The 16,008-nt window shown below is 42.6% G+C and overlaps 1 protein-coding gene across 1 annotated transcript in view; it reads left to right on the forward strand.

Annotated features, from left to right (window-relative positions):
- Positions 1-343: 343 nt before the first annotated feature.
- Positions 344-16,008, forward strand: part of cntn5 (contactin 5) — a gene marked incomplete at both ends in the record, with an annotated part of 101,056 nt that continues 85,391 nt past the window's right edge. Inside the window, one exon of the mRNA XM_084466369.1 lies at positions 344-398. Within this exon, the coding sequence (XP_084322495.1) occupies positions 344-398 (55 nt within the window). The remainder of the gene's footprint in view (positions 399-16,008) is intronic.

Genomic DNA, 16,008 nt, shown 5'->3' on the forward strand with positions numbered 1-16,008 from the left:
TTGTACACAGTGTAAAGCTGAATGAAGTTCTGAATGTTCAGAACAATTAAAAATTACATTGATTCATGTCAGTGTTAATGGTTCCAAACACCAGTAGTTCAATTCAATGCTAAAACTGATTATAGAAAAATGTACACCATTATCATTTTGTACCCTCATGTGTGATGAGGTAGGTTGAACGTCCTTGATCTTCATGTGTGTGTGTGTGTGTGTGTGTGTGTGTGTGTGCGTGTGTGTGTGTGTGTGTGTGTGTGTTCCTCTTTTCGTTAAATCCCAGGATCAGTTTTAATGAAGACCCAGATCCTCCGCTGACCGCCTGGCAGAAGGGACTCCGAGAAGAAGCATGGGGTCGTCATGGAAACCTCTTCTCCTGCTTTCCTTAATCAGCTGCCTTTCAGGTAGGATGCTGCTTCAGATATCAGGAGTGGTGGTGTGGTGCAGGAGAAGTCAAGGGGTAACCACAGTGTCTGCGATATGACACAGTAAAATCGTACATTGTCAATCATTCAGCCCAACAGAGTTTAACCGCTGTGTCGGCTTTTCGACCGAACTTCAACAAACACAGACTTGAAGAAAAGCTTAAAACAGTAACCTGACAGGTGGTCGGGTTACATTGTTAAAGCTACGGTAGCCAATTTAGAAACACCAGCCAGAGTAAGCCAGATTTTGAAAGTATCCAACTGAAAAAAGCCTCCCCTCAATGCCACACCCTGAAAACAGACCGCTAGCTAGCTTTAGAAATAGGTCTTCTTTTGGAAGACTCCTGTCATGCTCAATGAATGCACGGGCAAAAAGCGCACGCAGCTAGAAGAGACAGCCATCCAATCATGTCATTTGGGCCGAATTTAAATATTGGATGGGCTTATTTCATGCCTGCACCCATATGCCTGTGACAGCCGAGGATAACGGATTTTATTATATTTTTTCGAGCACTTGATTTATTGGTTGCTGTCGGGATGTAAAGACATTTCAACAAATATGACAAAAAATGCTTCTAAAAGATATTGCCTACCCTAGGTTTAAGAGTCACTGAAGGGTTACCATAGAGACACAATGTGTGCTTTTTTATAGTAGTTTCTGTTTTTTTAGGCATTGAAGAGGACTTATTTGTATAGGACATAATATATTGGGGATAATTCAGGTTGAGTTGGGAATAGCAAGGTTTTAAAGCTTTGGCATTTGGCTTCGGCTTTGAATGATTGCAGCAGAAATAATAATGAACTGGAACACAAAGCAGTTGTGTGAGTTCCGTTAACCAAAGCACAAAATTAACCAAAGCACAATGAACCACGGTATCAACACATTGAAGTGAACCGCAAACTTAGTGCTCAGTTTGAATGATCTAAGGATTATAAGCAAGCACGAACACACAAGTAACAATCCTGTCTTCCACAGTGCCAAGATCCCCTGTTAAGCTTAATGTTCGGTTAATAGTTGCCCGATCTCCCCTTGAATCTGGATTAGCTTTGGTTTGTTAACAAGAAAATATCAAGTGGAAGGCTGCTCTTTCTGTTAGTCTAGTCTGGGATAAAATCAATCACTTAATCCTTATTTTTGTGTAGTAGTGAATCAGGCTGGATTGTCTAAACACCACATGCATGAAATTGCATGGGCACTAGCTCTGCCACATGGTGTATGTTGCCTTTGAGCTTGGCCAATGCTTCATCCATTAGCTTGTTAGGGTTTAAACCAGCGTATGGAGCATTTTGGCTGGTTTCTGCCCGGTTTTTGCCCGCAGCTATGGCTGAACCTCCAGTGAGTCAGAAACACATATTTGAATAAGAACACCTAGGGCCCTATTTAGACTGTCTAAAATGCAAGTGTGAAGCGCAAGTAGCTTTGTGGGCAGTTCTATGGCGATGTTGCTATTATGATGGCGGATAAATGACTCTTGCGCCTGACGCAAATCTAAAATGGGTTGGTCTGAAACCCGTAGGTGTGTTTTTGGTGTAACGTGCAATAAACCAATGAGAGTTCCATCTCCCATCCCCTTTAAGAGCCAGTGCATTTGCCTTGACAAGTTGATATTTTGACAGCGTGTTTGCAGTCTCTGTTTATGGCCAAATAATAGTAATAAAAATAAACAAACAATAATAATTCACACATGGAATAATGTTTTCTTCTCAAACTTCAGAAACACTGAGTTGTCATGTAAATTTTGGCAAAGACAACTTAACATATATGATATGTGGACGCGGTCCTGTGGCCACAACTGTGGGTCTATTTAATGATATGCTGCAATACATTAACAAACATTGTTTGTTACCAGTATTGTATACATTATCGTTATGGACCTGTGTTCATAATATGCATGTGTCCCCTCTGTTAATATACATCGCTATGGACTATATTATGCGTTACGTGTTTAGTTTTCTTGTGTTTAAACAGATGGCTGCGCACACACACGCACGCCAAGCATCATCCGCATTCATTCATTCTTTTAAACACTCACTCGCGGTAAAACTATGTTTTCTCACGATCAAATACTCATCAATCCTAAAAGTTATGGGCTTGTACACGGTCTGTTTCAAGAAAATATGTGTTTGCTGTACAGTGTTTGCAGATGCATTGATTTAAAAGCACAACTTCTTACCGCTGTATCATCTGTTCTCTCCCAAATCATTTAACCAACCATTTACCCTAAAACAAGATTTTGTTTTGGAAGGCTGGGATATACTTTGCTCGAGTTTATTATTGTTATTATAATTTATTTTTTTTTAACACATGGCATAGCCTACTACAGTGTTCATTCATGCAGCCCCTATGGAAAAAAATGTTTCCACAATCCACATGCTATTTCTATGCAGTTTCACACATATGAACAATCTTTGACATCATAATATTTCAATTAGGCTAATCGTTTGCATGTTTGTGCTGTGTATAGCCTACGTGTGTGTAAGCTTATGTTGCAGTTCCGACCTGCCATGGCACTCAAAATAGTAACACCAACTGCGCTATCCGCTAGTGCATTTAGACCAGATATTTTTCGGTCAGTGGTGCAATTGCAGTGGCACAATTTTTAGATCAGTAAAATAAAAAAAAAAGTATCATTTGCGCCAGAACATGCCTCTGCTTTTCGTAGCACGAGTTTGCTGCAGTGGAAAATCTCTACTGTCTACTAATCTCTACTAATCGCTCTACTGTCTTCTTAAAAGCACACAAAAATAGAAACAGAAAAACAGAAAAAATAAAAATAGAAAAACAGACACATTAGATCTTACCCTATTATGGGTGGTGATATGGTCCAGTCAGTGCTGAAAAGGATTGTGGATCCAACATATTGGTCAGCATTTCGGCCTCTCTCCTGCAGCGTGGACGTCATGTCAATAGGGCTTTATTCATGCATTGTGACCACAAAACACAGTGATTATTCCGATGGGTTCTCAGATGCCGACCCCTCAAAAGTCAGGCATAATATGACTGAGAAGAGTCTGTTCAGGAGAGACGGAGACAGCCTTGGCTGTAGAAAGGGCCGTTTATTTCTGAATCACACACGGTAATGGGATAGTATATATGTATGTATGTGTGTGTGTGTGTGTGTGTGTGTGTGTGTGTGTGTGTGTGTGTCCAGATGAATTGAAAAGGCTGTGCTCAGCTGTGCTGTTCTAGAGATGGAGGTTCCCAGATCTGAGGGTTAAATGGGCTGTGGTCATGGGCTGTGTGGTCAGTGGATTAACCGCCTCCATCTGTCACTATGTCTGGATGACGGTGACGAGAACGAGAGAAAAAGACTTCACGTACGCGTCTTATGGTATGATATCAGGGATTTATACAGCCGGTTCAAATGCCCCTACATCTACGTAATTCATGTAATGTGGAAGGACGTCAAGCAAAATCACGATTGGATCCATTCAGTGGAACTCAAACCCCTCACCCTGGCTGCACTGATGCCTCGCTCTACCAGTCGAACGTCAACCAACTGCATTTTTTTGAATGTGAAACTGTAAAGATGCTTCAAAGTGTAATCACGAAAACGGTCTACTCTGTCACATTTCTAATGAGTTATCTTAATAACTGTTGTTAACCTTGTTATTATTATAATCGCTTCCTGTTTGTCTTGCGCAACCTCCCTATTTATTCTATTCGATGTTGGCAAGAAGGGCCTCGAGAACGTAGATAAAGGCACATTCTAAGGGCTTTTACTAGACAGGGTGTTTGCCAGAGTGTTTAATATCCCTTTAAGTAGTTGTGTGAGTTCTGTGAGTAAGTGGCTGATTTTAAAGAAGGGAATGCCTCACATGGACTCTGGTTAGAATCTGAACAATGGGCAGATTGTGAGATTAACTTGAAGAAGCAAGCATTAGCAAGACCCTTTCCACCGTTTATTATGCAGGCTCTAAATGTAATCCGATGTTTAAGTCAATTTAACTTGACTAGAAACAATTACCAAACATTCTCTTCAAAACGTTAACCATAACTTCAATGTGTCGGTATTCATGAAGCAACATAAACCAAGTTCCCACTTGGTTTGTCTGATTTTATGAGATGGTCCATCTTAACATTAAATAACACCATGGTTGTTTACGGCTGAGATCATTTGTTTACCCTCTACAGTAATTTACCAACCCTCTACCGGATTTGTGACCCCCCTACTGCAATTCATCACAACTACACAACTACAATGCATACAATATAAGGCTTTTTTTAGCAGCCATATAGAAATTGATGGGGATTGATTTTTCCTCTTTTTATTATCTGCCCATTTTTCTATGAAGATGAATCCAGATAATTGTCCTGTGACCTTGAGTGTCTGGTCGTCGAACTCGCCTGGTGCAACCCCCCCCTTCATCCCCGTAACATCACTTAGCCCTGTAATTATTTAATCTAAGTGCTTTTATTCAACAATTTTATTACATCAAACATTGTTTTCATTTCAGTATAAAATAACAAAAACATCACCGCATTATGAAATCTTAAAATACTCTTTATTTACTGATTCAGTGTCTGTTTATTCAGAGGTAATGTTTAAGTAATTGTGGGACACAGTGTCATCTCGGTATCCGGTAAGCAACAATCAACAAGTAAGCAACAAGTGTGGAATAAATACATTTAAATACGTAGACAAATACTCTTTGACAATTTTTTCAGTCATGTTTACTCAGATTTGATTGTAGGGGAATAGGCAAGGGCAGTGTTTCAATGATGATGCAAACTTTGTTTTCTGACCTGTGTATTGAAATTTTCCTAAAATGCTGTCAACTTTCACTTTTTCATTTTCTTTACACATGAATATTTATGTATAAAATGATAAAACCCAGTGCCACATTATGCAGTCCACACACATGCAACCATGCAGTCATGTGTTCAAGTTCAACATATCAGTTACAAGCAATTCAACAGCAAACAAACGCATTTGTGCAGGAATCACATTTATCCATGAAATAAAATGCACTCTATATATCTGCTTCATCCTGCAGGCAAACTAAGATCACAATATTATGCATGCATCTTCGCTTAAGATGCTGTTCACATATCTTGCTCTTCCTCGAAAAAGAGATCACCCCCCCTCTCCTCATCCATGGACGCTCCACTAAGAACTATTTCCAACATCAGCTTCATCTGAATGGAACCAGACGTATCTCCATGAATCTTCTGCCAAAACCCATTTTCTTGCTCTTTTGGTCAAACTAAGGCTGAAATTACTGCATTCTGTCAGCCTGCAGATGTAGCTTACAATGGTTCTTCTGAGCAGAGAGCTCCTTTGGTCCTCCTGTCTGCCCCTGTTAACAGAAGAAATAAAACATGTAGAAGAAGAAGAGTCTAACAAAGGGTGGCACATTTGTCTGGTGGTTGGGTTTTTTGACACTGAAAAAGTTTCTGGGTTCAAACCTTGATGTAAGCCTCCTTGAGCAAGACATATCTGATTTCCCTGAAAGGCACTTTGAACAAAGTGTAAAGTTAATAGTAAAATAACCTGAACCAAGATAAGAGAATCCTATGAATCATTCTGTGCAAAACACAGTTTCATCTTAAAATAATATAAAAGTGTAATGTCTGGGCCGTGCTAAAGTGAAGGGTATCCTCCTAAAGTGAAGGTGTTATCTGCAGATGATCACTGGTCTTTGTCACAGGTCACCTGGTTGATCCCTGTAGTTCTGAGATTGGGTTCCCCCAGGTCATACATGGCTGGGCTTAAACAAGTTCTGGGTAGTCTAGTGGTTCTTCTTTTTGACTCCCTGCTGAAATGTTCTGGGTTTCAAACCCAAATGTCTGCATTGGATCGAAAATCCACTGGTAGTCCCTTTGGTTAAAGAATCAACTATATTACAAATATAAAATAGAAGGGTACTATACCAGCATCCTTTGCACTTTGATTGGCAGTGCGGTCTCCCTTGTTAGAATATTTGTCTGGCCTCATGTGAAACATCTATATGGGATGCTCTTCTGTTTCAGCTCTCATCATTGTTCTCCGGAGCGATGATCTGATCAGAGGTCCCTCATGGAGATTCAATCCGTGAGATAATTAGACGACCCATTCAATTGATAGCATCTCTCTAAGAGGAGTAAGGAATAGGAATAGGAATAGGAATGATTCTCTTCTGTTCACTTAACGCTTCCTAGAGGATTGGTAGACCCACAGCATGCAATTCAATTATTGTTATTTAAGTTAGTGTTTCCCCCCTTCCGGCAATATTAACATTATAACCTAGAAATTCAATCTTGAGTCCTGGTGATATAGCATAAGACATCACGGAATGAACAACATTTCAGCGGTCCAATTGAAATTCCATGCAATGAGTGAGTTTGTCAAGAGGTCTGAATGCCTCTGCAAGACACTGTATCAGTGATTCATGAGGTCGGTTTCACCAAGGGCATGAGAGTATTCCTGAAGTATGACCATTCCAATGGGAATTGGTTTTTGGAATTTGCATACGTTCTCACTCATTCTCACTCACACACACACACACACACACACACACACCGGCCATGCACCAAATAAATACTATAGAATACATGTTTCCCACAAAAAATGCTTTACACACCTTCTAGGAAATGTAAACAAAACGGAGTGGTCTTAGGGCCCTTGACAACAGCTGTAGGCTACTACTTGTGGATCTACTGCTACCGATGGAAGATGTGAATAGCGCACTTGCAAACTTCCTGTTAGTCACAGTACATGACTTTCAACATAAGAACTCAAACGTCACTTTACATTTTGAAACCTCTATTTCATTCTCATTGCTTATACGGTCCAGCACTTCTGCCGGGACCCATTTCTCTCGTCCGCGATGAGTTAAGAGTAGAAAAGAGTAACAGTAAAATACATCTCACCTTATCTCAGATAAACTAACCAGTGCGGGTATGCTTTTTTAATAAGCGCTGACACGCTTTAAAGTGGGGTGTATCTCACGTTCCAACCCAGGTGTAATCGTCAGTTGAGACCCCTCTCTCTCAGAAACCCCCTCCGTCGTCGGAGCCCCTGACCTGGATCTGGCAGGCGCGGCTACGGAGAGATGATGAAACACTTTGTTACACCGCTGTGTTCACCCGAACAGAAAACGACACAAAGTGGTGTGTGAAGCACCTTCTGCAGCAGCCACAGCAGCAGCAGCAGCAACCCCTTAAATGCATGTCTGCTCCTGTTGCAGTCTGGGTAAACAACGGCACATCTAGGCCACTTCCCTCCTCTTCTTCCAAAGAAAACAAACCCCAGCCGCCATCTGCCGTACTACTGACAGGCAGGCCTATATTCAGACAGGTTCACCTCTGCGATGAGACAAACAAACAAACAAATAAACAAACAAGGAGCGTCTGTGAAGGGGCGCTCCTGGCCTTCATCGCTTGTGCCGTCAGCGGGCTGCCATGGAGAGGGCGGGGCTCTGCGATGGGCCTAGCGCCAAGTCTCTAATAGTACAGTTTCCCAACTCCTTTTTAGTCTCATGAGGAAGCCCATCATCTGAGGAGTCCCTTCATTACCTCCAAAATGCTAATGTTCATATCTTTCTTATCTGTCCTTCTTCTATTACTTCCGGAATCATTATTATTGATGTACTGGCCTAGGTGTTTAATGTGGAAGAAGCTGAGGCATATTTCTATATCTGGTTCCAAACTGTGTTGATCGCACAACAATCAACATAAATAATAATTAATCAAAAAAATCCATTTCACGTCCACATTTTAGTTTTCTATGTGTAATAAAGCAACATTGAGAACTGTACCGGTACCTCTGGAACCTACTCACGTATGCTTACCCTGCTTACCCTGGTTCACCCTGGTAATCACTGTAATCAATCCAATCACTGGAATCCCTGCACGCAAATATTTTTTTCGTAGGAGGTCACGTACCGCCTTTTTCGCCTCTGATTGGTTAGAAGGGCTCTTTCTCTGGTTATGGCACAGGGCACGCTGTCGGCTAGTCTACCAACAACAGAAGCAAACAAACTCAGTCCAACAGTGATAAGTGCGTCCTATTAAAGAGTACAGAAGCCGACTTAGGCATTGAATAAAACTGCACTATTTTGCCCAGCTGTGTGCAGTGCAGGTCACACAATTACACAGAGGGAACTAGGTATGGAAAGCAGCGAGAAATGTAACGCGACTATTGTACACTGCAGTGGAGTAACATTGACAACCTCTAACAACTAGGCTCCAAGTTTTTCCAACCAGCAAATAGGCTTATAACAGCAGTACAATTAACAGTCAACACAGAGTCCATTAAGGCTCCCTGAGGTGAGGAGAGATGTGTTGGTCCTAACTTGCATCCTGCCTGCTTAACAGAAACTACTATCGGAGAAGAGCCCTTCTAACCAATCAGAGGCGAAAAAGGCGGTACTTGCCCCTACCATCCTACAAAAAAAAGATTTGCTCCCTGCACTGTTGCTTCCACTGTTGCTATGTTGTAGGGCTTGTGACGCAGACTGTTTTCAGGCAATCCAACCAGGACCCACTGATACCTGTTGTGATGGACAAAAAGCTGTTTTGACATTTCTCTGTCAAAATAGTTACCCTGTGTGTGTGTGTGTGTGTGTGTTTGCATCATGCATGAATGTCTGTGTATATCTTCAAGAGTGCTTGTGTGTACCTGTTCGCGTCTTGCATGCATATGTGCGCATATCTTAATGTGTGCACGGGTGTATCCTTGAGTGCATGTTCATGTGTATGTGTCTGTCCATGCATTAATGTGTGCCTAAATCATCATGTGTGTGTATGCGTGCGTGCATGCCTGTGAGTGTGTGTGAGTCCCTCAGCATGTACATTGTGATTACTTAGCATAACAGCGATGGATCCCGGCCTGAATGGGCCCGATGCCCTCCAGCTGAAGCAGGGCCATCGAGGGCAAGGTCGCCACACCCTTACTGCCCACACGGCCACGCTGAACCAATGTAGCCATGCACACCAGCGACGCTCGCAACCTATAGGACATAGAAGGACTCTGGGCTGTCAAACCTGAAGCCCCGGCCTGAGAGGACAGGTAGCTGGAGGGGGCGAGGGGGGTTCTTATGATATATGAATGGGCCGGTCGGTGATGATATTCTGCTGAGCAAATGGTATGGGGCATAATCAGCCTCAGTCAATATCATCTGGCTGTGAAGGTCTTCATTAATCTCGCGGGCTAATGCTAATCAGGTCCATCTACCTAAGCCCCCCTCCACGCGTTCACCTACTTGTGTTATTCTAATTAATTCCTCCCCGCCGCGTCCGGTGAGGCTGGGGTCCTAGGCTGCTCACACACACGTGGTTACCTCAAGTCTCCACCAGCCCAGCCATGGATTACAGGGAGATGACATTTGCAGCACATTCAGTGCCTCCTCTCTCTCTCTCTCCGGCTCTCGTTCTCTCTCTCCCTTGTTCTCTCTCTCTCTCTCTCTCTCTCTCTCTCTCTCTCTCTCTCTCTCTCTCTCTCTCTCTCTCTCTCTCTTTGATCCCCCCATCTCTCTCTCTCTTGGTCTCTCTCATATATATATATATATATATATATATATATATATACACATACATAAATATATCTATCTATCAATCTCTGGCACACTTTATCCGTCTTATCTGGCCCACCAGACACACCTTGTTGTCCCCCATGTTTACCTACCCCACCATATACCTCCATATCTGTCATGTGACTGAAGGAGGCGTGGGGGAAGGAGGCTTCTCGCACAGCAATTTCATTTCCCTCACCTCCTCGGTGCATCCATATCCATTCTGTGAGATGAATTCAGCCCTAATTAATTACCAGTTTATTTAAATGTGATCGGGGCGGTGTGGCTGCGGCACACGGCGTCTAGACGGCCCAATCCAGGGGGTTTCCGCGAGGAGACGAGGATCAGTTAGTTTATTAAGCGATGGAAACGACCACGCAGGCAACGACCATGCGGGCGTTTCAGATCGAATTTTGATTTGGAAAAATTATTAAACGGTGGCCTCCCCTCGGCTTCCATCTTGTGCTTGGGATTCCTCCATTTTGACTCCCATCACAAGGTGTCCTTACAGTCTAATGCTTTAACAATGACATGTCAGTAGGTTGCGTCGCCGTCACACATTCCAGCAGTACTGTGGTGTGGAAAGCAATGCACAGACATGTGAATGCATGTCGAGCAAATACAACACTTTTCAATATACTTGTGACGCTATGTATTTGTTGTATATAATATAGTATTTAAATGTTCAACACACACACACACACTATGTATAATACTACTCAATAAAGAAACTGACTAATGTGTAGAAAGATTGTTTGTCCATTGCCAGGTTGTATTTTGAGAATGTTTTATGTTTTTTTTTTTTTCTATCTATTTTTGTTAAAAAACAAAAATAGATAGAAACAAGGAAATCGCCTTGGTAGAGGAAACAGCGACAACAACGATAGCTACAACATTTTCTTTCAAACAATTAAAAAAGGGAGAGTCCTCTGTGGTTCTTTCTGTGGCCTGATGCTATCTGGAGGTGGAGGGCAGGTAGTGATCCGTCATGCATTGTTCCATAGCACGCTGGTAATGTGGCCCAATGCTGCGGGCCCTTTTCAACAAGTCGCCTTCTCCCGTTCCCGCGGAGACAAGGATCAGTGCTATCTGCTGGGGTCATTTCCTCTATCTGATGAAGGAGACAGCTGACAGGAGGGAGAGAGAGAGATAGCAAGTGAGCGAGGGAGAGAGCAAGTGGTGGAGGGAGAGAGAGAGCGAGAGAGAGAGAGAGCGAGAGAGAGAGAGAGAGAGAGAAAGCATGGGAGAGGAAGAGGGAGCAAGGGAAAGAAAGAGGGAGAGAGAGAGAGAGAGAGAGAGAGAGAGAGAGAGAGAGAGAGAGAGAGAGAGAGAGAGAGAGAGAGAGAGATAGAGAAAGCAAGGGGAAAGCGAGCGAGAGAGAGCGACAGAGAGAGCAAGAGAGAGGGGTTGAGCATGAGAGACAGAGAGCAAGGGAGAGAGAGAGAGAGACTGTTGGCTTCACCACTCAGACCCACAAAAGACCCCTTCCATGTGTAATGTGCTGCATTCATCAGGACTCAGCCCCTCTCTGTTCCTGTAATGGGACTTTTCTCCAGCCGCTTCCACCTTGTGACATCATGCTCTTTTAGCATAGCAATCTGGGAAAAAATTCAGACTTTTTTCTCTTTTTCTTTGATATCACATAAAAGGGAACGGATGAAATGGCACACGGTATATAAAGGTGTTGCATTAAATTTATCGGGGTGTGGGGGGGGGGTGGGGGAGCTCCAGAATTCATCCAAAAGGAACCCAACCAAGAATTTTGTTGGAGGAAGATATGTCATATGTTCACACACAGGTATTAATTACAATTTATTATCTACATTTAGACTTATTGAAATGAGTATTAGTCAAATAATATATGTAGAATATAGTGATACATATATATATAACAAAGAGAGAGATGTTGTGATATACATCCAATGACAAGGATTATGTATTCGCCTCTCGTTCTCCAGCAGAATGTTTGGTGTTTGATTTAAAGGTATGTTTGATAATGAAACAGATGCCTATATGTTAGGGTTGCAGGCGATTAGGACATAGCAGCTCTCTAAATCTCCTGTAAAGCACTCCCTGGCTGATTCTTAGCAGGGTAACATATTCAGCCCATTCCTGGTAACTAATGGTTTCGCTTTTCAATTGAAAAACTCCCGGTTGCCTTTAATTCAAAAATGGATTCCCTGTCCCCGGTATTCCCGGGAGAGGGTGAAATACTGTAATTGCCCACTCACCCAATTGCAGAAAAGCAATATTTTTGCTGCTGACGAGTCCCCCAAGACGCATAATTATATGTTCAGCTTTATTTAGTTTCTTCATGGCTCTTCATCATGTAATTGAAGATATCCCCCTCCTCCGCCCCTGCTCCCATTGCTCCGTGGTCCTGGGAGTCTGTTGTCAGCCCCGACCGTCCCGCCCTCTTCATCTCTGCCTCTTAGGCTCTGGTTCCATTTTATTCATGTGGAATGTTTGCATTAAACAGCCGTCCCGGGAGGATGGTGTTGTCTTTGGTGGCTCCTTTATACACTTCTTTAGGAATGAACCGGGCGACCGTCGGGGGGACATGAGCGTTTCACAATTGCACAATCGCAAGTTATTATATTTTCATGCGGTATCAAAACAAAAACAATTTTCTCCGCTGACAGGCTATTGCAGCGCAGCCTGTCGGAGGAGCCGGGGAGAGAGATGGGTTTGGACAGGTCCTGGGATGATTCCAGCATCTTGCCGGGTTGTTTTTGTGGACCTTGATGGACCTTTTCTCTCTCTCTCTCTCTTCACGTTGTGATGTTCCCTCTCCTTCTCCTCTGTCACTGCCCGGGTTTTACTCGGTCTGCGTGGGCAGTGATTCGTTGGGTGCTGACCTCTGTGTGTCTGGAGGGGCTGAGGATGGGAACTAATTTGATCTGGTGGTTCATTCAAAGGTGTCTGGCTGTAGTCCACTCCACCAAGGCTGAGGGTGTTCCATTCGCGAGATGACAGGTTCTGGGTCTGATCCGCAATGCCCACAGCCTTCCTCAAGCCGTCCTTAAGAAATAGAACAAGAAAAAACACCTTTTACACTCCTGTATAACTTGTATCTGAATTTTTCTGTTCACTGCTTTGGATGCAAATACTAAATGTGTCTGAATCTTGACACGCACTACCCAATCACTGAATCTTTATTTCGTTCTGTTTTAGCAGCATGATGTCTGCATGTGGATGCCTTGTCCTTAACATCAGTGCCAAATGTTTATTTAATGCAAATTCCCATTTAAATCTCAGTGTTTGACTCTAGCATAAAACAAACAATGGGGTTCTGCCTCTGAGGACGTCGATCCAGTGATAATAAACACTATGCATCATGTGTACATTTTCCATTTGAGTGAAGCTCCATACAGTTTAATAAACATAACAGGTAACATTCATCCTCATTTGTGTAATATCTCGGACTATATTTCAATCTTACACTGTCACCTTTCATTTTCAACGCAGCAACACTAAATTATCTCGGTGTATATCATACCCCATTTGGGCTACCACACCGTGCTAAATTCATATATTATTATGGAATATACAATCCAGGCAGAATCTCTATCTATACGTATATATATATACATTATTTGGATGTCATGTGTAGGTATTGAGATATATATCCAGTTAGAGTTTGAAAGTGCTCATGATAACGATGACGGTGGTAAATTGTTCCATATCCCCACAGTCTCATAATAGTCCTTTGGCACTCGCCTTTAGAAAGCTATTAGGACTAATACGACATCCTAACAAATTCTGTAGCTTCCTCTTCTTCATGAAGCTTGTTAGCGCTGTTTGTGTTTCTAACTTCCCCTTGTGTTCACGTCTGTCACGTCTCATCGGTCAACAGAGGAACGCTTTGGTTCAAGGTGACGTATTATACCACCAGGTGTGAGTGTGATGTGAAAATGGCTTGTAACGGCTAATCACACTCACTCCTGGTGGTCACCTTTAAGCTTGTGTTGATATGTTGAACATGCCTTGAAGTGCAACAATATGATTCAACTTTGTTCATGATATAGATCAGTAGTTCCCACCAAGACCAAGATAAGAGAAATCTACGCAGAAATCGACACAACGCTTTACTCTCTCTGTTCCAGACGCGGGGCGGGCCTTCGGCTGGTCATCTTCATCATCGCCATCCCTCCACTCCAGGACGCGACGTAGACAGGACTACAGAGGAGGAGGAGGAGGAGGAGGAGGAGGCGGGGGGGACTGGTCCTCCTTCACCTCCAGTCACCATCCTCGCCACCCCCTCCAGCTGTCAGCACCCAGCTCCCAGGAGGAGGACTCCCTCAGCCAAGGTGAGGCCCAGTCCCCCCAACACGCGCTCACCGACGTCGGGCTGCCACACCCCCATCTGTTGCCGTCTGGCTGGTCGGGGAAGAATGAACGGATCTCACAGATCCATCATCACCGCTCACACTCTGGAGTGAGCAGGGTGCTGGCCCCTGTGAAATTGAAGTGGGATTACTGCGATCTCTCTCTCTCTCTCTCTCTCTCTCTCTCTCTCTCTCTCTCTCTCTCTCTCTCTCTCTCTCTCTCTCTCTCTCTCTCTCTCTCTCTCTCTCTCTCTCTCTCTCTCTCTCTCTCTCTCTCTCTCTCTCGGCTGCTGTCAGGGCTCAATAATGATGGATATGTTTGTCAGGAGTTAAAGATGTAATACCCTGTAACACAACAGGGAGACGGCAGGGAGACAGACAGACGTTTATCTACATTGGTTAGTAGATGGCCTGGCAGATAGGATGTGTTAGTTTTTCTCGATTGTATACACACAAAAAATATGGAACTATGCACACAATTCTGAAAACTTGAAGCTCATGTATCAACTACAAGACTCCAGACTGCTAAACTCACAATTCCACTGTTTTCACACATATAGAAATTCAAAATCACATTTTTGCAAAACTCTAAGCACAAATCTCATCATTTAGCACACTTGGTTCACCTGAAAAACACTGGCCTTCAAAACGCCTCAACCAATTACCAATTAGCCTCACTCTCTTCTCACCTGTTCAAACTCAACTGGCAAAACACTTCAATCATGTGTCAGAGCATAAAAGAGGCCTCAGGTGAGCTCTACTGTGTCGAGATGGGGGATGATTTCTATTTAGATCTGTACCAACAAATTGTATATTCTTATTTTAATTTTTTGTGGGCCTATGAAAACCTTTGTTTTTTTGCTGTCAGTTCAGCTGAACATTTTACTTTACGTATGACAATAACAAATACAGTAAATTATTTGCTTTGTTACCTTTTTGTATATGTGCACTGATTTCATCGTTACATCCCCCGAAAGACAGTCTAAACATTTTCTTACTGTAGTGTTTTTCATTTTACTTACTGTATCTGTACTGTACTGTGAGTTTTGCAAAAGTAGGGAGCATTTGTGTATTCTCAGAAATCGAACAACGTTGTAGTATCAACTATAAGTGTACAGTATGAATGGGAAGCTGGGTTGTGAGTTTTGAGAATACACCAATGTTGCAAAACTCACAGTAAAATAAAAAACACTACAGTATGAAAATGTTGACTGTCTTTCGGGGGATGTAATGATGAAATCAGTGCACAAGTACAAAAAGGTAACAAAGCAAATATTTGTTACTGGAATACAGTAAAATGTTCAACTGAACTGACTGCAAAAAAAGCTTTTCATAGGCCAACAATAAATAAAAAATAAGAATATAAATGCAGTGAAACAGATCTACATGTAAATCAGTCTGTATCAGGCCAGAGGAGCTCATCTACAACACAGTAGAGCTCACCTGAGGCCTCTTTTATGCTCTGACACATGATTGAAGTGTTTTTGATTTTTGAACAGGTGAGAAGTGAGTGAGACCAATTGGTAATTGGGTGTGGCGTTTTGAAGGCCAGTGTTTTCCAGGTGAACCAAGTGTGGTAAATGATGAGATTTGTGCTTAGAGTTTTGCAAAAATGTGATTAGGAATTTCTATTTAGGTGAAAACAATGGAATTATGCTTAGCATTCAGCAGTCTTGAGTCTTGTAGTTGATACATGAGCTTCAAGTTTTCAGAATTGTGTGCATAGTTCCATTTTTTGTGTAATTGAGAAAAACTGTAATTGATCC

The sequence above is a fragment of the Micromesistius poutassou genome (genome assembly GCF_964030765.1).
Source record: "Micromesistius poutassou genome assembly, chromosome: 4".
In the NCBI taxonomy this organism is placed as follows: domain Eukaryota; kingdom Metazoa; phylum Chordata; class Actinopteri; order Gadiformes; family Gadidae; genus Micromesistius; species Micromesistius poutassou.